The sequence below is a fragment of the Chanodichthys erythropterus genome, chromosome 8, assembly GCF_024489055.1.
Source record: "Chanodichthys erythropterus isolate Z2021 chromosome 8, ASM2448905v1, whole genome shotgun sequence".
Taxonomy (NCBI): domain Eukaryota; kingdom Metazoa; phylum Chordata; class Actinopteri; order Cypriniformes; family Xenocyprididae; genus Chanodichthys; species Chanodichthys erythropterus.
In genome coordinates this window covers 11,333,564-11,355,127 of record NC_090228.1, presented here as the reverse complement: position 1 = coordinate 11,355,127, position 21,564 = coordinate 11,333,564, and the positions used below count along the sequence as shown (strand labels likewise).

General features: G+C 37.9%; 2 protein-coding genes across 3 annotated transcripts in view; one reads left to right on the top strand and one right to left on the bottom strand.

Annotated features, from left to right (window-relative positions):
* The window catches only part of wif1 (wnt inhibitory factor 1), an 18,217-nt gene extending 6,588 nt beyond the window's left edge, over positions 1-11,629 (bottom strand). The window contains exons 1-7 of one of the 2 annotated variants that reach the window (XM_067391805.1): positions 11,492-11,629; positions 9,896-9,973; positions 9,567-9,706; positions 7,452-7,560; positions 6,366-6,506; positions 2,677-2,772; positions 1,481-1,576 (exon numbers count right to left, since the gene is read on the bottom strand). In XM_067391805.1, coding sequence (XP_067247906.1) covers positions 1,481-1,576; positions 2,677-2,772; positions 6,366-6,506; positions 7,452-7,560; positions 9,567-9,706; positions 9,896-9,965 — 652 coding nt within the window. In that variant the 5' untranslated portion in view covers positions 9,966-9,973; positions 11,492-11,629. Of the gene's footprint in view, positions 1-1,480; positions 1,577-2,676; positions 2,773-6,365; positions 6,507-7,451; positions 7,561-9,566; positions 9,707-9,895; positions 10,119-11,491 lie in introns of those variants that run through there. The other variant, XM_067391804.1, reaches the window with a different exon arrangement.
* Positions 10,930-21,564, top strand: lemd3 (LEM domain containing 3). The gene is made up of 13 exons (XM_067391803.1): positions 10,930-12,351; positions 15,400-15,440; positions 15,552-15,621; positions 15,732-15,808; positions 15,967-16,046; positions 16,541-16,686; positions 16,780-16,881; positions 16,978-17,080; positions 17,191-17,369; positions 18,481-18,562; positions 18,736-18,841; positions 19,129-19,207; positions 20,061-21,564. Exons 1-13 carry the CDS (start codon positions 11,061-11,063, stop codon positions 20,222-20,224), a joined length of 2,520 nt encoding a protein of 839 aa, XP_067247904.1. The 5' UTR covers positions 10,930-11,060; the 3' UTR covers positions 20,225-21,564.

Sequence of the window (21,564 nt, the reverse complement as noted above, 5' to 3'; positions counted from 1 at the left end):
GTGATGACAAATAATTTATAACATTAACAAGATGATCCGTTGAATTCATTTTGGGAGCAACGGCTGAATGTATTTTTAGTAAAATGCCTGTATATAAAATAAATATTGGCAAAGTTTAGACTCTGTCATATATGTGAATTAACTTGCTTTGTTGTGTATTTTCAATTTGAAAAATAACTTTTATATTGATGGATTAATTGCATTTTGGAAAAAAAATGTCATGGATTTATTGCATTTTGGGAAAAAAATAATACGTTTTTATAATAAACTTTTTAAAATAAAAATGTAGATTTGAATTTTTAATGTTTTTATAACCAAAAGATGCTATGTGAAAGTTTGAAACAGAAAATAGTGGTTTTCATCTTGCCACTTTCTTGGTAAAGAAAACACCTTTTTACTCAAATTAATCAAAATGGACTTATTGCGTTTTGGAACCAAACTCTTCATATATATATATATATATATATATATATATATATATATATATACATATATATACATATACATATACATATATACATATACATATATACATATACATATATACATATACATATACATATATATATACAAACAGCAAAACCACAGGGTATCAAACAAACCTGCACATTCTATCTTCATGGAAAAAATCTAATTTCACTTAAAACATGTTCTCATGCAAGCTATGCTTGGCAGTAACATCAAAGCAAAGTTTTCTTTCTGCTGCAACTGCTGTTGTTATTGACTCAAAATGCATGTTCTCATGCTACATTTTTTAATTATTCACTCCTTGCATCAAACGCAACTTGTAAAACATCACACATGATTCTGAACAGGTGTGTGTTCGCTTCATTTATGAATAGATAAATGCAGATCATGCAACATCGATTAGTGATTTGGAATAATAAAAGACCATTCACTTATCTTTCAGAGGAACTCTGATAGTGTGCTGCAGCAAGATTAGCCAACAGCAAACACTGAACCAGACTACTTAAATGTTGAACAAGCAATCTCTTTGACTGCAGCAGAGGCCCATGAGCTTGTTTTGCGGTAATAATGTGATTGATTGCAGACTGCATGTAAAGGCTGTGCCATCTAGAGTTTTATTACTGAACTAGATATTTATTGTCTCCCAAAAAATAATGAATCAATTCTGCCTGAAACGAGTCATCAGTCTTACTTCCTGAACAAACCTACAAATGTTTGTAACAAATTTGCATAATGCCAGCCTGTGGTCTTCATTGGTTGCCTGTGAAAAATGTCTACTATCACTGTGTATCAAGCACTGAGGAAGCCTCTGGAACTGAAATTCAGATATGGTAATGGGCGTTTGTTTTCCAACATGCGCTGTAAGCAGTAGACCAATCACAACAGACCAATCGGAGCAGAGTAGGCTCTTGGAAAGGAGGGGTTTAGAGAGACCGAATCATTGATCAAACCATTTCAGAGTGTATACATGTATGTTATGACAAAACAGGTAGGAAACGGGTAGGAAACCAACCTCTCTCACAGCTGGGTCCAAAGTAGCCCGGAGGACATATACACACACCTGGGCTCATACACAGGCCACCGTTTAGACATCTTGGGGAGCACAGGGCTAAAAATGAGGAAAAGAGGATTTTGTTTGTTACCTTAAAATGTGCTTCACGATTAGTAGCTCAGCCCACATGATGCAAATTATCTTAATGCAAAATGTAACTTAATTTTTCACAGAGCTTCCAGGCTGAAACATTTATGCAGTCAATATATTATAGTTTTAGTTTTAAATTAAAAACAACCCAGTTAAAATTCTTGTTGCTGCTGTTATTTGGGCTGCAGGTTTTCTTGATATGTGAAACACAAAACTTTGTGGTTTTGGCAGCGATGCAGACAAAAACAAATCAGCCAAAAGCTGTTGGATGAAAGGTGTTTTGTGGAAGCGGTTTAGGTACAAACACAGCAGAGCTACATCGAGGATTATTGAAAACATTTTCAGCGTCTAATGGAAGCCTTTTTTTTTGGTAAACCGCTCTTTAAAGTTGTAAATAGATGAAAAACACATGTTTGTGCCTCCCAACCTGGATAATTCATTTTTTTTTTTTTTTTTCAGAAACCTTCTAGAATACATGCATGCTTCATTCTCTCATATAAACTAGCGCATAGCGGGCTTAACCACGCTTTGTAATTTGCACAAGGCATTTTGGGAAGTGAGGCCCTGAGGTTGAGTATAATCATCATCATCATCATCATAATAAACTATATGCACTCATTTGTTTCCAAAGGAAGCTTGTCTTTCTGAAAAAAAAAATTATAATAATAATAATAAAGTCTTGTAGATTACACTTCTCATTGTCAGTGGACACTTTATGACAAGGTTCTACATCTGTTGTTAATGGATTTGTTTTGTTGCAGGTAAGTTAAGAGACCTTTATGGGACACTAGAGATCCAGTAAGACCAAAACTATTAATCAAAACTTAAATATTTCAATCAATATTAAAATAAAATTATATTTAAATTATAATGCTTAAATATATAATATATAATTACATTATGTTTTATTAAATATAAATATTTTGTTCTTTATTTTAATTTTTAACATTTTATTTTATTTATTTTTTATTTTATTTTAATTTGTTTCATAATATGCAGTAAACTATACTGTCAATAACCTGCATGCCAACATTGATTTGATGGTGGGCCTATATAAATATGGTTACCTTTCTCACAGTGCACCCCATAAAACCCATCCTGACACTCGCAGACCTGCCTTTCATTGCAGTAGCCTCCATTCCGACAACCACCAGGGCACTTTGCTTCAGAAAGAGGAGAGAAGACATAAATGGTGAGAACATTTCCTTTTTCTTTTTTTTTAAATCTTGACCAATCTCCTCTCCATAACTTACTCCATTCCTACGCCACTTCAAGGACATGAGATTCCGAGAGAAGTTGAAAGGCCAGTGAATTCAATAACAGTACTGACACCAGCTTATAAAAGAAGGGAAATAGCTTTGAGGTGAAACCACAATGTCAACAACTCTGTCAAACACAATGTGGCCCCATATACTGTTGCAGAAATGTTTCAGTGTAATTCACAAACATCTTTAAGTATAATTTAGTTTAGTGTACTTTACATTCTGTCATCATTTACTCACTCTCATGTGTTTTGAAACGCATATGACTTTATTTTCTCTGTGAAAAACTAAATGAGAAGTTAAGCAGAATGTCCAAGCTGCTCTTTTTCTTACAATGAAAGTGAATGCTGATGCTGTCAAGCAGGATTTTCAGTGAATAACATCTTAACGGTGCCCTAGATTCAAAAATTTAATTTACCTCGGCATAGTTAAATAACAAGAGTTCAGTACATGGAAAAGACATACAGTGAGTCTCAAACTCCATTGTTTCCTCCTTCTTATATAAATCTCATTTGTTTAAAAGACCTCAGAAGAACAGGCGAATCTCAACATAACACCGACTGTTACGTAACAGTCGGTGTGTACGCCCCCAATATTTGCATATGCCAGCCCATGTTCCCAACATTATCAAAGGCATTAGACAAGGGCAGAACGTCTGGATCTGTGCACAGCTGAATCATCAGACTAGGTAAGCAAGTAAGGACAATAGCAAAAAATGGCAGATGGAGCAATAATAACTGACATGATCCATGATATTATGATATTTTTAGTGATATTTGTAAATTGGCTTTCTAAATGTTTCGTTAGCATGTTGCTAACGTACTGTTAAATGTGGTTAAAGTTACCATCGTTTCTTACTGTATTCACGGAGACAAGAGCCGTCACTATTTTCATTATTAAACACTTGCAGTCTGTATAATTCATAAACACAACTTCATTCTTTATAAATCTCTCCAACAGTGTAGCATTAGCCGTTAGCCACGGAGCATAGCCTCAAACTCATTCAGAATCAATGTAAACATCAAAATAAACACTGTACTTACGCGATTAGACATGCTGCATGACGAACACTTTGTAAAGATCCATTTTGAGGGTTATATTAGCTGGTTTTTTTATGTTGTTTAAGGCAAGCACGAGCTCTTGGGGCGCGGAGCACCAGATTTAAAGGGCCACACACCCTGAATAGGCTCATTTCTAATTATGCCCCAAAATGGGCAGTTAAAAAAATGAATTAAAAAAAAATCTATGGGGTATTTTGAGCTGAAACTGCACAGACACATTCAGGGGACACCTTAGACTTATATTACATCTTTTAAAAAAAAAGTTTAAATTTGGGTCTGTTCTTAATACAAAGAAAAAAGACTAGTAATATAGCTAGACTTGCTTTCTTCTGTCTAAAACTGAAGAAGATATTGTGAAGAATGCTGGTAACCAAATAGTTGTCGGTACCCATTGTATTTTTATTTTTTTTCCTAATATGGAAATCCTAATATGGAAGTCAATGGCTACTGTCAACTGTCTGGTTACCAACATTCTTCAACATATCTACTTTTGTGTTCAACAGAAGAAAGAAGCTCATACAGATTTGGAACAACTTGAGGGTGAATAAATAATAACAATTTTCATTTTTGGGTGAACTATCCCTTTAAGTCAAGTCAAGTCACCTTTATTTATATAGAGCTTTATATAATACAGATTGTTTCAAAGCAGCTTAACAGTGATAAACAGGAAAATAATGATTCAGTGATGCAAAGAGACTTAAATCCTGCTGTAAAGCAGCTCTAAAAATACAATAGTAAACTGTAATTATTCAGGTGAAATCAGTTCGGTGTTGATTCATTCCAGTTCAATAACTGTGTAAAGTTAATCAGTTATAGAATGAGTTCAATTCAGCTATGAAGCAGTTATGTCATCATCCAGCTCAGTTCAGTTCTCATCCAATAGTGTCAGTACATTCATCTCAATAATATTGCCAAATATTAGGTGTTCCAATTAGTCTACCCCCCATTAGTCATTGTATGGAAAAGAGCAGCTTGGACATTCTGCTAAACGTCTCCTTTTGTGTTCCACAGAAAAGAAAAGTCAAACAAGTTTGGAATGACACGAGGGTGAGTAAATGATGACAGAATGTTAATTATTTGTTAAACTAACCTTTTTAAGGTTCATTCAATGCAACATCCATCCGTTTACGAAACGTGAAACTAAATGTCCAATATTTTTAATAATGGACCTCAAAAAGAGGGTAAACTTGAAGGTGTTAAGCTATATCAACTTCGTTGATGTCATTTTGTCCTGTGGGTGAAATTCAAGCAGCCAGTCTTTTAAAAAAACAACTTGTGAGTACTAGTCATTAAGGCACCCTCAGCTGTCACTAGGAAACACTTTGCTTCCTCCCTGCGGGGTGGCTTCAGACAGATGGACCATTTGATCTGTGAAGTCTACACGCCGAATGGAGAGGGGTGGAGAAGGGTGTGTAGGGGAATGCAACACCGTGAGGTTAGTGTGTGTGAGAAGGGAGGGGGGATCAGAGAAAAACATAACACGCTCATTCTAAAGGGCTGCAGCTGGCAGGATTCACATGACCTCATGAGCCAGCGATGGCTTTGTGGGTGAGGTTGAGAGTACCATGGTCTCTGCTTCTCTTACCAAATACACTTAAAGAAGAGTAAGAGGGAGAGGAGATAAACCATGCTCAAAATCATAAATAAGATCTCTTTAATATCTCAAATGATTCTTCTAGAGCAAATGAAACTTTCACCTAAGTCTCCAGGTTATTCCCTTAAGAAAAAAAAACTTTAATCTCACATACACTACCGTTCAAAAGTTTTAGGTCAGTAAGATTATTTTAATATTTTTAACGCTCACGTTGATGAAATATGAGCTGTTTAATATAGTCTTCAGTGTCACGTGATCCTTCAGAAATCATTATAATATGCTGACTTAGTGCTCAAGAAACATTTCTTCTTATTATCAATGTTGATAATTACAATTGCTGCGTAATATTTTTTGTGGAAAACTTTTTTTTTTTTGATGAATAGAAAGTTTAAGCAGCATTTACGTGTAATATATAACATTATACATTTTAATATGTCTTTTGTTCAATTTAATGCATCCTTACTGAATAAAATATTAATTTCTTTCAAAAACAAATCTTACAGCCCTCAAACTTTTGAATAGTTGTGTATGTCTTCTCTAGAGAATTGGATCTCAATAATGTCTGGATCCCAAACGTTTTAACATATCTTACCATACCACATTCATCATCTTACAGCTCTATACTCTATATTCTATATGTCAACAAATGTTTCATTTGCATCTGTTTATATTCTCTTCTAGGTGAAATAAAGCTGAGCTGAATGGACTTGAAAACTTTTCTGAGAAATAAAAAGCCTTTTAACTGCAAACTTTCAATGTCTGATCCAGTATTTACATTCCCGTAACAATCTCTTTTAACCCATTTTGTGCATCAACATCTACAAAGTTTGAAAGCTCACCTCTCTGGCATGTTTTGAAGAAGATGGCATTGTGTGGCGTCCTCAGGATGATGTTTCCTCCAGCATCCATCACCAGAATGGTCACTTCAAATGCTGCCACACCATCCTGGTCACCTCGACATGGGAAGCCCACCTGGACCACTGAGTACACAAACCGCTTTTGATTATTAACCTTAAAGGGTTAGTTCACCCAAAAATGAAAATTCTGTCATTTATTATTCACCCTCATGTCGTTCCACACCCATAAGTCCTTTGTTCATCACAAATTAAGATATTTTTGATGAAATCCATTGGCTCAGAGAGGCCTGCTTTGCCAGCAAGACAATTAACACTTTCAATGCCCAGAAAGCTATTAAAAACATATTTAAAACAGTTCATGTGAGTACAGTGGTTCAGCCTTAATGTTATAAAGTGACAAGAATACTTTTTGTACGCCAAAAAACAAAATAACGACTTTATTCAACAATGTCTAGTGATGGGCGATTTCAAAACACTGCTTCATGAAGCTTAACGAATTATTTGTTTCGAATCAGTGGTTCAGAGTGTGTATATTGGCAGTTCGATGCACGCTCCGAACCACTGATTCAAAACAAATAATTCGTTAAGCTTCATGAAGCAGTGTTTTGAAATCGCCCATCACTAGACATTGTTGAATAAAGTCGTTATTTAGTTTTTTTGGCACACAAAAAGTATTCTCGTTTCACATTAATTGTTTTAAATTTGTCTTTAGAAGCTTTCTGGGCATTGAAAGTGTTAATTGTCTTGCTGTCAATAGAGGCCTCACTGAGCCATCAGATTTTATCAAAAATATCTTAATTTGTGTTCTGAAGATGAACGAAGGTCTTAGAGGTGTGGAACGACATGAGGGTGAGTAATTAATGACAGAATTTTCATTTTTGGGTGAACTATCCCTTTAAGCATCATGTACCACAAGTCTCATGGGTTATAATAATCATATTCTAGATCTTAATTTTTACACTGTACATTTTATAAAATAAAATAAAATAAAATAAAATAAAATAAAATAAAATAAAATAAAATAAAATAAAATAAAATAAAATAAAATAAAATAAAATAAAAGCAAACCAGAAGCTTTGTGTGGCACAGATCCTAAGAGAGGAACGTTGACAGTAGGGTCATCCATAATGTCTTTATCCAATGAACGCAGAGTCTGAAACTCATAGAAGTACTCTGCCTGAAGAAGAAAAAAAAAAAGAGGCAAACTTTGTTTTAGACTTCAAAAAAATTAAAAGAAGTAGTTTAGATTTGCATAAAGAGAGGCATTTGGGACAATAGCACAAAAAAGGTTGCATGTGGTTCATGACAGGAGCACATATAAATCTGTAAAGACTAAAAAGAGGGTTTCCGGGTATCCTTAAGTTTGCAAGGCAATCAATTTCCTCCACTCTCTGACTAATGACCTCAACCCTTTGAGAATTACACACTTGTGAGGACAGCCGTGATGGCGAGGCCAAACACACGCTACAAAAAAAAAAAAAACACTGTCCCAAAAGGAGATGAAAGCGAGGTAGACGGCTCTTTTTTCCCTTTCTTTTTTCTGGTCTCTAGATTTCGGAGTGTAAAAGCTGGGCAGCGTTTGATGAAGGCAAAAGTACACAAGCTGTGTGGAGAGCTTAGCTAATCCTACAGCTGAATGGTAATAACCAACACAGATAACTCTCGCCGCCAGCCTTTTATGCCGGAGACCTTTGTTCTAAAGCCTCAGCGGCCGTCTTTGAAGCTAACAGGGGCCAGGATAGAGTGGGCCCTCTCTTTTTCCTCCGTATCCCTCCCCTTGCTATTTTAATTTCTCCCTCTTGCTGCTCTTTCGTCAAGTCAACATGCCATTCACAGATTATGATCCTGGTGTGCAAAGATAGATCATTTGTGAGAAGAGATTCCTGTACATTCCCCCCAAAAGCTACATAGTTGTGAATGAAGCTGTGAACAGCATCTGGTTTTACATTTACATGTTGTACATTTATTCATTTAGCAGGCGTTTTCATCCAAATGAGGAATACAAGTGGTTCAAAGAGGCAATAAACACATGTGAGCTTAATGTTATTCGTGATATTACAAAACATTCTGAATTGAATCCAAAAATTATTTTAGTGGGTAGGAAAAGTTTAATACACATTGATGTACAATGTCAATAAAGATAGTGTTTTAATTTAATTTAATTATGTTGGCCTAATTATGTTTCAGTGTAACTGTTGCTTATATTTTGCTTTTATTATTACGCTTAAAATTGTTATTTTATATATATATATATATATATATATATATATATATATATATATATATATATATATATATATATATATATATATAATACAGAAAGCCCCATATATAATTTAGCCTTGGGGGAAATGATTTGCATGGAAAAAATCATTTGCCACTGTTTCTGCCAAAACCATAACGAATTACAAAAAGGATCAACAAGCAATAACAACGCAACAAAGTGATTCCAAATGGAATTTTCGTTGTGAAATAAAGCGCGGGCTCTGGCACGCGTGCTCTAAGTGTACTGATGACGACCCAGATGTTTGGCACATGCATGAGGAGGCGCGCTCGCGCGGCGGGCCCGCGCTTTGATCCGCGTGCAGCGTTACAACACCAACATGCAAAATACCACAAGAATTCAACTGACCTTTTTCCTTTCAAATTTGGTCAATATGTCACAGATTCAGTTTGCAATATTAAAGAGCAGAAATATTTTTATTACACAAAAAACAAGATCAATTTGGTTGAGAAGCAAAACTGCATCAAACTAGCTTTCAAACACAATATTTTTAACTCATTGACGAATTTATTTTCTACTTGGTTTTGTTTTTTTGTTTTTTTTTTAAACAGGTAAACAGGACAATACTGATAAACATAACAGTAGCCTAATAAAAATAATATATAGCTACTACTAATAATAAAAATTTAGTTCATTGTAGGCTATTTCAAAGCCATCCAGCCTACTTCATGAATGTAAAATAGCTTATTTACACGAACATGTTAATCATACCAATCAATAAACGTGAAAGCTTGCACTCCATGAATACGAAAAACAAACTTAATTCTGCTTATAAAGTAAATTCAGTTTGTTTTAATGTTTACAGCATCAGGATAAGGATTTGTCAGTGTAATGCGCGTCACCGGTTAAGATCATGCCAGATGAAGAACACAAACTCTTCAGACTGAAGCTTTCAGTACCTGATCAGTGGCTTGCCAGGTGAAGTTCACGTGGTGGATATTGACAGGTATTGCCGGCATTCGCTGCTGTGCTTTCCTGAAGTCGTGTGTGAATGGGGCCATTTTGCCCTCGGAGACTATTAAAATATCCTCCTCAAAACCTGTTGGATAAAACATTGAGCATTCACAAGCTTCTCATATATATATATATATATATATATATATATATATATATATATATATATATATATATATTAAACTGTTAGTAAATTATTATACCCTGGCTTGGTTTACAATTTGGTATTCATGTGCCATTCACCCGCTACAGAATTTACGCAAAACACTATTACCAATTAATATTCTTGCTTGATTGGCATCAATCCACATGTACATGCTTCCTTGCTCCTGGGCAGCTTCCATTAGACCCCCTAAAAGCAGAAGAAAACACGTTTTAAGGTGCAGTTGAACAGCAGGAATCCTGAAAGCCATCCCTTGGTTTATTTAAAGTGAATTTCCCGGCTTGCTGGCTCTCCCCTCTCGCTCCAATCCTGTGCACTAAATGTGTCTCGAGCGAGCGAGTCTTCAATTGACAGAATGATTCGCGCGGACTGATCCGCGAGCTACTTGTACGCAGCATGAGTTGCAATTCAGCGATGTCGCCACGAGGTGGCGTAGTGCAACACAAGCCAAGGCACATGCTGATTAATGTTTTGAAGTGTAACAGCGTGATAATGAAATGTTTTCTTTCATATCACCAAGAAAAGGCATCTCTTGTTGGTTTAACCAAATTCAGTATGGATACTTATTTATTTATAGACTATTTCTAGTTCTCTTTTTTAATGTATGTTGACACCAAATAAAGATAACGCTGCTAAAGTCGAAGTCTCTTTCAGATATTTGACACAAAAATCCAGTTAAAGATGGATTTCTTTCATATTTTTAATTCACATTAAATTAGAATTATTTTAACTAATATACTTTGTATAATTATTTATTTAAACAAATCATTATGATTACAAAACTACTTGGCAGGCTTGATTTTCTTCATTGTTAGTCAATTTATTTATTTTTTATTTACAATTATATATATATATATATATATATATATATATATATATATATATATATATATATATATAATTTATATAATTATTATTATTATTTTAAATAATAGAAAAGAAAACTAAATAAAAGTTAATGAAAGAACTGAAGATAAGACTTTACAAAACATTTATTTATTTTTTGTATGCCTAAATATGGTTATTTATTTTCAAAATATATTTATTTTTAAAAATATACTTTATTTTGATTTGTCCGTTTCTGTTTTATATTGTCTTCTTGTGTATCCCACCTAACGCCCGTTAGTCTTGATTGTCATTCATAGTGTTGTATAATGTTGTTTAATTAAATAATAAAAAAAAGTTTCCCATTTCTTTCCTTTCAAGTTGGCCGTCTGTCCGCTTACTTCCACGTCACTTCCGCCGTGTCTCGCTGTGTGCGTTTTTTCGTGCAAAGATGGCGTCTGCACAGTTAACGGATGAGGAGCTTGTGTCTGAATTAAAACGGCTCGGCTTTACCCCGGGCCCGGTGACGGAGAGCACGCGGCCCGTGTACTTGAAGAAACTGAAAAAGCTGCGGGAGGAGCAGCCACAGCCGCGGGGCTCCCGGAGCGGGAAAGGGCGCAGCAGCACCGGGAGTATCAACAACAACGGCAGCAGCGGCGCTAGTAATAGCAACGCCGCTGCGCGAGCTTCGGGATTCAGCGCCAGGCCACCGGGCAGTGACGTCACGCGCCTAAGCGCCAGCCGGAGCGAAAAGCGCAGAGCCGGAAAGTTCGTGCTGGGCTTTAGCTCGGACGAGTCGGACGCGGAGGCGCCGCAGAAGAAAGGAGGCCCGAATCACGGCGGCAGCAGGAGAGACCGAGGATCCGCGCAGCAGACACCCACCATCAGGCCTGCGGGAACACCCGCCGCCGCTTCCCTCGGGTTATCCGTGGACAGGAAAGGCATTTCTGGGTCTCCGTGGTGGGCAGACCGGGGTAAATCCAGCGGTTTGGAGGAAACGGAAAGAGACAGTCGGGCTTTGAACGGGAATAAGTCTTTTTACGAGTCCAACAGCAGTAGTCTAGCCAGGGATTATTCCGATTCCGACGAGGAGGAGGAAGAGGAGGGTGAGCGAGACCGTCCCCGCGAACGCCGTCTGACTTTCAGACACAGTCCACCCACCTCCTCTCCCTCGTACCGGAGCGTCTGGAGCTCGAAGACGACAACGGCGCTTGGCGCGCATGATACTCCCGACTTCAACCTAGATATGGTCGGGGAACGGAGGGACGACGATGGCAAGGAACCGGGGGAGTTCAGCGGAAGCTACGTGAGCCGCAGCTACCCCAAATTTTCCGGTATTGACGGGGATGACAACAGCAGCAGCATCCCGTCCGGTTCTTTTAACAAGAACCACCTCGACAACGGAGACGGTGAATCCGCCTGCAGCAGCAGTCGGTTTAATATCGGGCTCAGACCGCGCTTTCCCTCCTACACCGCGACATACCGAGCGAACCACTCGAACCACACCGGTTCCAACCACTCCTACAGCCATGCCTCAGCCTCCAAGCCCAAGCAGCACACCACGGTCCCGGAGGACGAGCTCCTGCAGCAGTTTAAACGGGAGGAGGTGTCCTCCACCGGCGGCTTCAGCGCTCACTACCTGTCCATGTTCCTCCTAACAGCCGCCTGCCTGTTCTTCGTGCTGCTGGGCCTCATGTACCTGCGGATGAGGGGCTCCAGCACCTCCGTGGGGGATGCAGTCAGTAAGTATGAAGTGCTGAAGGTGGCATGTCTTTCAAAACCTAGTCTACAAAACATGGTATTACCATGGTATCTAATGCTGCTGAATGATTACTACATAAATACTACACAATATGAATGTATTACTTTAGTTCCACTCAGTTCCCAAGAAGAATACAAATACAAACATGGTATTATAATGATTCTTGGCAATACCATGGTACAATGAATGTATTGGACTGTAATAACAGCAGTTTATTATGATACTAATGATAATGTACCCATTACTATTTGTACTTGCACTTCTAAGAATGCTATGGCATTGCCATGGTGTGCTGAAGAAAAATACATCTATGAGTGTGAGCAATCATATTATTTTCCATTATTTAAACAGAGATTTGCATTTATCAGGTTGTGGTTTCAAAAATATTAATGGTATTTGCACTAGTATCTGGTGTGTGTGTATATATAGGAAGAATGTCATATTAACATCTGTATTGATTGGCCAAGCAAAATTTATTTTATGGAATTACACATGTAATGCTTTAGAATGTTCCTCAGTTTTTTCTAATTGTTTCTGCATCACCATGAGTCAAACGTGAACAATTCACACAGCAATTATCACCCAGACTATTTGCACCTTCTCAGACAGGAAATGCACTGCTGCTTACGGGACAGAGAGAGGTATTTGCATTAGAAATATGTGTGTGCTTCATGCCTTGTCATAAATGACTGTTCCAGCCCTGGTGGATTTCAGGTAGCTGATCGCACTTTCACCCTAAACGCTGCATCATGATGTTTGTGAGACAAACTTTTAGTCAAATTTCTCCCGACGTCTCAACGCTCCATATCTCTCACCATATTTGTAATTGAATGGCGTCTTCAGGTTTTTCCAGTTCTCATCTACATTCTCTTACTAAAAAAGTTTGTGCTAAATTTAGATAGATAAATATGAATGATCACCTTTGCTTTTTTGTAGATTAAAACTAGCTTTGCTCTACAAATTCATGTAAATGATTAATTCATTAATTAGGTAGAATTTAAATTATTTTTAAAAAAATATTTTAAATAATTAAAATGGTTAGTTAAAATATTTCTGTTGTACTTAATTATTTTAAATAAATTAAATTTGATTATTTTTAAAACTCCTTTATCCAGCAATTATAAAGGTCATGGAAACCTTCTGAATGTCTGTTATTTGAGAATAATCATGGCTAGTCTGATAGTCCCCACATTTTGACATGTTGACATCATTCATGCTCATAATGTGATAGCCAGCATTAATCTTTTGATACATTTTCCCAGATGAGAGAAAGTCTGTTCTTGGATGTGCATTCAATGCCACTCAGTTTAAATAGCTTGAGTACCATCAGAGTAAAGTGCTCCGGAGGCAGAGACGACTCTTGAGAGGAAGGCGACTGATGAATTACTATGTGTATTTGTGGCATGGCTGGTCTCTCAGGGAGGGAGCTTTGACTGGAGAGCGTGCTGCAGACATCTAGGTCACAGACAAGCTAAAGCGGCCTAATTGTCTGTCTCTCTGGGGACTCTGGGAGTTTGCGGCCAGCTAAAGTGACTGACTTCTCTCTGGCCGGCTAAATGCCTGATTCTCACTTTGAGTGATTTTTATATATATATATATATAATATACACACCATTTTTTTTACTTGATCAGATTGTAGTTCACAGCTTATGTAACTTAGGTTTTTCTAACAAGCGTTCAAACTACTATCACTATTTCTGCACTACATATGCACAGTTTTACATTTTTGTGTGTATGAAATATGCCCTACAGAATTCAATACTATTTTCCACAAAGCAGTGTGCTTGACTTTATCTTCCTGTATGATGACTTTGTCATTTCATCCACAACTTTTAACATCCTGATTATCAGACTTACATTAGATGTTTGAACACTGTAAAATATTGACTTATTTCTGCATTGATAACTGGATGCTACTCTGTGAACTAATGCTGCAATGTAACAAGGTCATTTGACAACAGTGTTGTTTGAAATATTGATCATTGCGTAGTGTTGTTCCTCATGCCATTTTTTTAAATAGTATGCTGATATCCAATTCTGAGCAGTTTCAAATGGCTGGAAGGTCAAGTATTATGATTTATCTGTAATGTTTTAGTAGGTTTTAGGAACATAGCAGCTAATCAAGTGCAGCTTATTATAAAAGAGATATTATCCTACATTTACATTACATTTATCCTTTATTGATGATTCTGCCATTATAAAAATGAGCCACTTAAAGGGATAGTTCACCCAAAAAATGAAAATTCTGTCATCATTCACTCACCCTCAAGTTGTTCCAAACCTGTATGAGTTTGTTTCTTCTGTTGAACACAAAAGATCATTTAAAAAATGTTGGTAGCTAGACAGTTAACTGCACCCATTGACTTCCATAGTATTTTTTTTTTCCTACTATGGAAGTCAAAGGGTGCTGTCAACTGTATGGTTACAAACATACTTTAAAATATCTTCTTTTGTGTTCAATAGAAGAAAGAAACTCCTATAGGTTTGGAACAACATGAGCGTGAGTGTCTTTAAGGCCATGTATTTCAGTGGTTTTACCATGGTTAAGGGGGTTTAAGCCTCTCACAGCTGTAGCTCGACCACAGAACCAGCAAAATGGGTCCTTGAACATCTCATCGCCTGAAATCTAGGTCAAACTTTGCCAAGAATCTTAAAAGCTGTTAGTCTCTGTATGTCTTTATCTCAGAGGTTGGTATATTAATTGGCTTGCGACTTGCCAGACGAATGCTGTCTGATTGAAACATGCAGGGAAGGGCAGTTGCTATGCTAAATCTGGGACCAGGCCAGAGCGAGGACAGAAACACAATGTTCAGACAATGACTCAAGTGCGAGACGACGAGAGGCTCTCGCTCGTAGTCACACCCTCAAGTGTGAGACGATGAGCAGCTCTCCTCCACGGTCACTCCCTCTGTCCTCGGCATGCTTGGGAAACACCGTCCAGTCATACTACGATATAACTAGACTGTGAAAGATTTTTGCTAATGTTGAGTAATGCTGTTTGTCATCTTACTTTTCATTTCTTTTTCAGTCATGCATCACCCGTTTGGGCCTGAGTTTGATAAGCAGTATGTAAGTATCTGTCTTCTCACTTGTGTCCCATGTTTTAAACTTTTCGTCAAGTAATTTCTCTTTTTTGTTGTTGTAACATCCTTAAACATGTACTTGCGTTTGACTCAATAGGATGTCAAAGACCGAGACCTCATCCTTAACCTTCTCCTGTCTCTACATGAGCACCTGGCCAATGTCGCAGGTGAGCATACAGTTGCAGCTCATATTTTAATCTCTAACCGTTGTACGAATTTGTATATTTGGACGTTTACATATGCGCATTAAAATGTGAAACATTTGATTGACTTTCAGGAGAGCATGATTGTGGAGACCTTAAAAATCCTTTAAATAGAAGTGTCTCTTTTAGTGACGCCTCCACGTACCTCAAGGTTTGTTTTGCTTTTTGAAGGGTTTGATGCTATATTTTATATTCATTTAAGTCAAATAATGTTGTTTTTCATTTAATTGACTCTGAACTTTTGTCATATTTAATTGTATAATTTGGAAAATAGTTGCACAATATAATGAAGCGTTTTTCTCTTTCAAGCTCCAAAATGAAGCATATGAAAACTTGTTTGAAACGTCTTTAGAATGGATCATGAAAACCAAAGATGTTGTCGGAATAAGGTAACTGATATCCGTCCATATGTCCGTATGTCGGCCTGTCATCTTTTCTCTATCAGTAGGCCTGTGTTCCAGTCCGTTGGCATGTCTTTCTGCCTGTCTATCTGTGTGTAGGCATGTCTTCCTGTCTGTTGTCATGTCTATCAGTCTTCCTATCTGTCTGTTGGCATGTCTGCCAGTCTTCCTGTCTGTCTGTAAGCCTGCCAATCTGTCTGTCTGTCTGTCTTTTGGCCTGTCTGTCTGTCAGCCGGTCTGTTGGCCTGTCTATCAGCCTATCTATCTGTTAACAAAGTGTAACATTCATACGTTTTAGTATCACTCTGTGTAGTATCTTTCTTTCTGTCTGTCTATCAGCCTGTCTCTGTCTGTTTCTTTATTTATCGGTATTGGCCTCTCTATCTATCCGTTAACAAGGCGTAGCATTCATATCTTTAGTATATCTTGTGTGTGTGCGCCATTTTCCTGTGTTCACTGGGTGTGTGCTGTTTTCTGGGCAGGTTGATTGGTGCCGACCCTGCTCAACCCATAGAGTACGTATCGGAAATCTCACGCCTGGAGTCCATCCACCCCCGCATGTCCTTCTTCTGCCGCTTCAGACGCGCTTTCTTCACTGTGATCCACAGAGTTCTCCTCATCCTCGCAGGTGCGCATCCCGTTTGTAGAATTTGTCGATCTTCCCTTTGGTAAAAGCATCATCGTTTCACAAATTTTCTCCCTGTACTCTGTTTCTCTGTAGGCATTGGTATTGTTTTGGGGTTGGTGTATTACATGAAATACAGATGGCGCAGAGAAGAGGAGGAAACAAGACAAATGTATGACATGGTGGAGAGAATCATCGGTAAGACTGCCTCATCACTATAAGCTAAATTTCATCTAGAAGTTACACAATGCAGATTTAAAGGATCTCAAATGCCCGTGCTTTGTGTTTTTACAGATGTAATGAGGAGCCACAATGAGGCCTGTCAGGAGAGTAAGGACTTGCAGGCATACTTGCCCATCCCTCACGTCCGTGACTCTCTCGTCCAGCCTCAAGACAGGTATTCCATTGTTGTTGAGCGAATTTGGTTTTAATTTGGGTTGCGTTCTTGCATGAAACACCCTTTTCTCATGATCCATTGAAATAATATGTTTTGTGTTCCTCTCTCAGAAAGAAGATGAAGAAAGTGTGGGACAGAGCTGTTGCGTTCCTCTCAGCGAACGAGTCTCGCATCCGGACAGAAAAGCAGAGGATTGGAGGGGCAGACTTCATGGTGTGGCGGTGGCTTCAGCCTTCAATGTCACCTGATAAGATGTCCAACATGCCCTCCAAAGTGTGGCAAGGCCAAGGTAACTCTTATTTTGTGTGCATTCAACCATCTGCATTTTAAGTCCAAGCTTGTGCCTTTTTAGTTATACAAATCCATACATAGCCATAAGTATGGGGATGCTTCCTTCTGATTGACTTGTTTGAAAGGTGCCCTTGAATTAAAAATTGAATTTAACTTGGCATAGTTAAATAACAAGAGTTCATGACTGGAAATGACATACAGTGAGTCTCAAACTCCATTGTTTCCTCCTCCTTATATAAATCTCATTTGTTTAAAAGACCTCTGAAGAACAGGCGAATCTCAATATAACACGTTACGTAACAGTCGGGATCATTAATATGTACGCCCCCAATATTTGCATATGCCAGCTCATGTTCAAGGCATTAGAAAAGGGCAGGACGTCTGGATGTGCACAGCTGAATCATCAGACTAGTTAAGCAAGCAAGGACAACAGGGAAAAATGGCAGATGGAGCAATAATAACTGACATGATCCATGATAGCATGATATTTTTAGTGATATTTGTAAATTGTCTTTCTAAATGTTTCGTTAGCATGTTGCTAATGTACTGTTAAATGTGGTTAAAGTTACCATAATTTCTTACTGTATTCACAGAGACAAGACGTTATTTTTTTATTTTTTTAAACACTTGCCGTCTGTATAATTCATAAACAACTTCATTCTTTATAAATCTCTCCAACAGTGTGTAATGTTAGCTTTAGCCACGAAGCATCATCAAACTCATTCAGAATCAAATGTAAACATCCAAACAAATACCACACTTACACGATTAGACATGCTGCATGATGAACACTTTGTAAAGATCCATTTTGAGAGTATTAGCTCTGTGAACTTTGTTTATGCTGTTTAAGGCAAGCGCGAGCTCCGGGGGTGGGGAGCACAAGAATTTAAAGGGGCCGCAACCTAAATCGGCGCATATTTAATGATGCCCCAAAATAGGCAGTTAAAAAAAAATGGTATTTTGAGCTGAAACTTCAGACACATTTAGGCACCTTTTGAAGGACTAAATTGATGATTTTGATGTTGATTGTTCCAAAAAATGTGGACAGTACACATGAATGTTGATGTATAGAGTATACACATTGACTTAATAGCATTTTTGTTCTTTAGCATTTCCTCTGGACCGAAGAAATTCACCTCCAAACAGCTTAACACCATGCTTGAAGATTCGCAACATGTTTGATCCTGTAATGTAAGTTTCCCAAGGAATTTAACACATGACCTCACATAGAATTGGTGGTTCTAGCAGGCTAGTGAAGTTAAATGTATTTACTTACATAAAACTATAGGTTTGCCTGATATTAGTGGGGGTTTTTTTTTTTTGAGAAAGGTAATCTCACTGCTCAGTATTTCTCTCTTGAACAGGGAAGTGGGGGAAAACTGGCACCTCGCCATTCAAGAAGCCATTTTGGAGAAGTGCAGCGATAACGATGGAATCGTTCACATAGCTGTTGACAAAAACTCAAGAGAGGTGAGTGTCCTGAGCCTGTGTGGGTCATTACAAAATTTACAGCCTGAATTTATAAGTTCTTGTCCAAAAGCCCTACAAAGGGAACTTTGGAAGAGAACACAAATATTGGGTAAAATTTATGATCCGTATTATTGTTAACTACTTCAAAAAAATGGACAAAAAATCACAATTGATTCTAATAGGTAATGTTGCTGCCTTAGAATTTCACTGTGTTTTGGAACAGAGTAATATTCCTAGAACCTTTTAACTAATGGGTTGATTTGCTATATGATCTTCTTCCTGTCTAGGGCTGCGTTTATGTGAAGTGCCTTTCAGCAGAGCATTCTGGGAAAGCCTTCAAAGCGCTTCATGGCTCCTGGTTTGATGGTAAATGAATGTTGTATATATTCTAGACTAGTGTTGTTAAAAGTACAGACTTCGGTACCAAGTCGGTACTGAAATTTTAAAAATGTGACGATACCAGCATTTCCCCCTAGCATTTTAAATGCTATTGAATGGATTTATAAACACTCATCAGATATGTCTGTGATTGGCTACAATAATCAACACTTCAAAAACATGTAAATAGACATTTTTTTTTCTTTTTTTGTAAATGGTTATCTTTGACGCTCTTCGGAGCGTTTACAAACATACACACGGACACATTTCAGCAGTGATAGATGCCTGCTTTCAAACACTTCTGTGTGCTTTCAAGTGCTCCCGTGCATTGGTCATTGTAGCCAATCTAGAGTTGTCAAAAATACCAATTCTGGTACCAAGTCAGTACTTAAATTTAAAAAATGTGACTCTTTGAGCGGATTCGTAAACACCTGTTTGGCCATTGCTTTGACGCGCTCGCCTGATATGTCTGTGATTGGCTACAATGATCGACACTTCAAAAACGTTGTAAATAGTCATCAATGATGCTCTTCACAGAGCGCTTTCAAGGATACACAGGGGACCGTTTGAAAGCAGGCGTCTGACGCAGACCAGTCCCACTTTCAAAACTCTTTCAAATTCAAACCAATCACAGACATATCCGATGAGCGCGTGAACACAATGGCCAATCAGAGGTGTTAACGAATCTGCTCAACAGCACTCAAAATGCTAGAGGGAAATGCTGGCATCATCACATTTTTAAAATTTGATACCAAGTCGGTTCTTTTGACAACCCTATTCTAAATTAATCAGAGCCACTGCAGTTTTCATTGCATTTCAACCTGTCACCCATTTGCTACAGGTAAGCTGGTGACGGTCAAGTACCTACGCTTGGATCGCTACCACCAGCGTTTCCCACAAGCCCTGGGCAGCAACACGCCCCTCAAGCCCTCCAGCTCCAGCATGAACAGCATGTCTCGCCTGAACCAGCGATCCAGCACGTCCAGCTCACTGGGTTTTTCTTGAGGGACATGCTAATGGCCACCACCATCCTCTCTGCTCTCTCTTTCGCTATATACGAGGCTCCCTCCTCCTGCGTCCTCTTTAGCAGAGAGAAACGCGTTCAGGAGCTTTTACTGTTGGGCGACCTGGGATGCCCAATCAGTTTTGTCAGCCATATGCAAGCAATGGTGTTTAAAACCTGTGAGCTGCTGTTATTTTTTTTGTTTGTTTGTTTGTTTGTTTGTTTGTTTTTCTGTCCTTCGGTATCAAGGAAAGCAAGGGAGATGTACACACTGGCGTGAAACCGGTGCAGAGAGAGTTGCTCGGTCCGGTGAGAACTTTTAGGAGAGGTGGACGACACAATCCTCTGTCCTTCCCATATCTGGTGCAAGTGGACACAATTTCTGTTTCTCTTATGTATTTTCTTTGTTTTTGATATATGGATTCAATGACAAAAATGGCTTCCAACTTTAAATCTTACAACAAGAATGAGAGTTTTCCGGCCTCTGCTTATTTTTTACGTAACTAACTCCCCTCCTTTATTCCAAGGAGCTGTGTTGGGCTATACATAGCTGCATGTGCTGGTTAAAGTATGCCTATATTTAAGCTTTGAATTGTATCATATATTGTGGATGTTTATTTCCCTGAGGATGTTTTAGCTGATGTATTCCCTTTATTATTTTTGCCTCTTTTTTTTTTTTTTTTTTTTTTTTTTTGTAGTTTTTAGTCCAAGAACGGCATGCACACACTCTAGAAAGGGGTGCTGTAAATATCTCATTGAATGGTGGTGGTTGAAATCATCTGTATGAAATTTTGAAATCGTCATAAGCTCTCATTTGTTTCTTGCCAACAGAATAACTACACTGCTGCATTCAGAGACGTGTCATGTGGAGGGCCTACATGGCTTTGCGAGAGAAATGAACAATTGTGTTCCCCTTCAATGCCATGTTTCTGAACACTAGTCTTAATTGTCACAGCCTGATTATATTCAAGTATATAATTATTTACTGTTGTTTTTGTTTATATTTTAAAAGATATGCTTTTCCCATTATAATTGGTGCAGATGGATTCTTTTTTCCCCCCTCACCCGTCACTTGGCAAATTTTAAATGCCACCCTGTCGCTGTTTTTAATCTGTCCCTGACCCTTCTAAATTTCCAAAAGAGACATTTTTGATGGAGGTTGTTTTCTGACTCGCAGCTTGATCCGGTGATCTGATTCTAATTTGTATCGGGACACATTCATAAACGGAGCATGTCATGCTGCGGTCATGTCTATTTTGGATCACAGAAAGATTTATCAGCTTTTGTTTAGATGCAGTTCGGGTTGATATGAGGTAAATAAAATGTACTTGTTTATTACTAA

Bases quoted from the DNA above. Each gene is read 5' to 3' on its own strand.
- lemd3 (XM_067391803.1), top strand. From the start codon at position 11,061: ATGGCGTCTGCACAGTTAACGGATGAGGAGCTTGTGTCTGAATTAAAA. The intron at 16,687-16,779 runs GTGCGCATCCCG...GTTTCTCTGTAG, and splicing joins AGTTCTCCTCATCCTCGCAG to GCATTGGTATTGTTTTGGGG. The intron at 18,842-19,128 runs GTGAGTGTCCTG...CTTCCTGTCTAG, and splicing joins TTGACAAAAACTCAAGAGAG to GGCTGCGTTTATGTGAAGTG.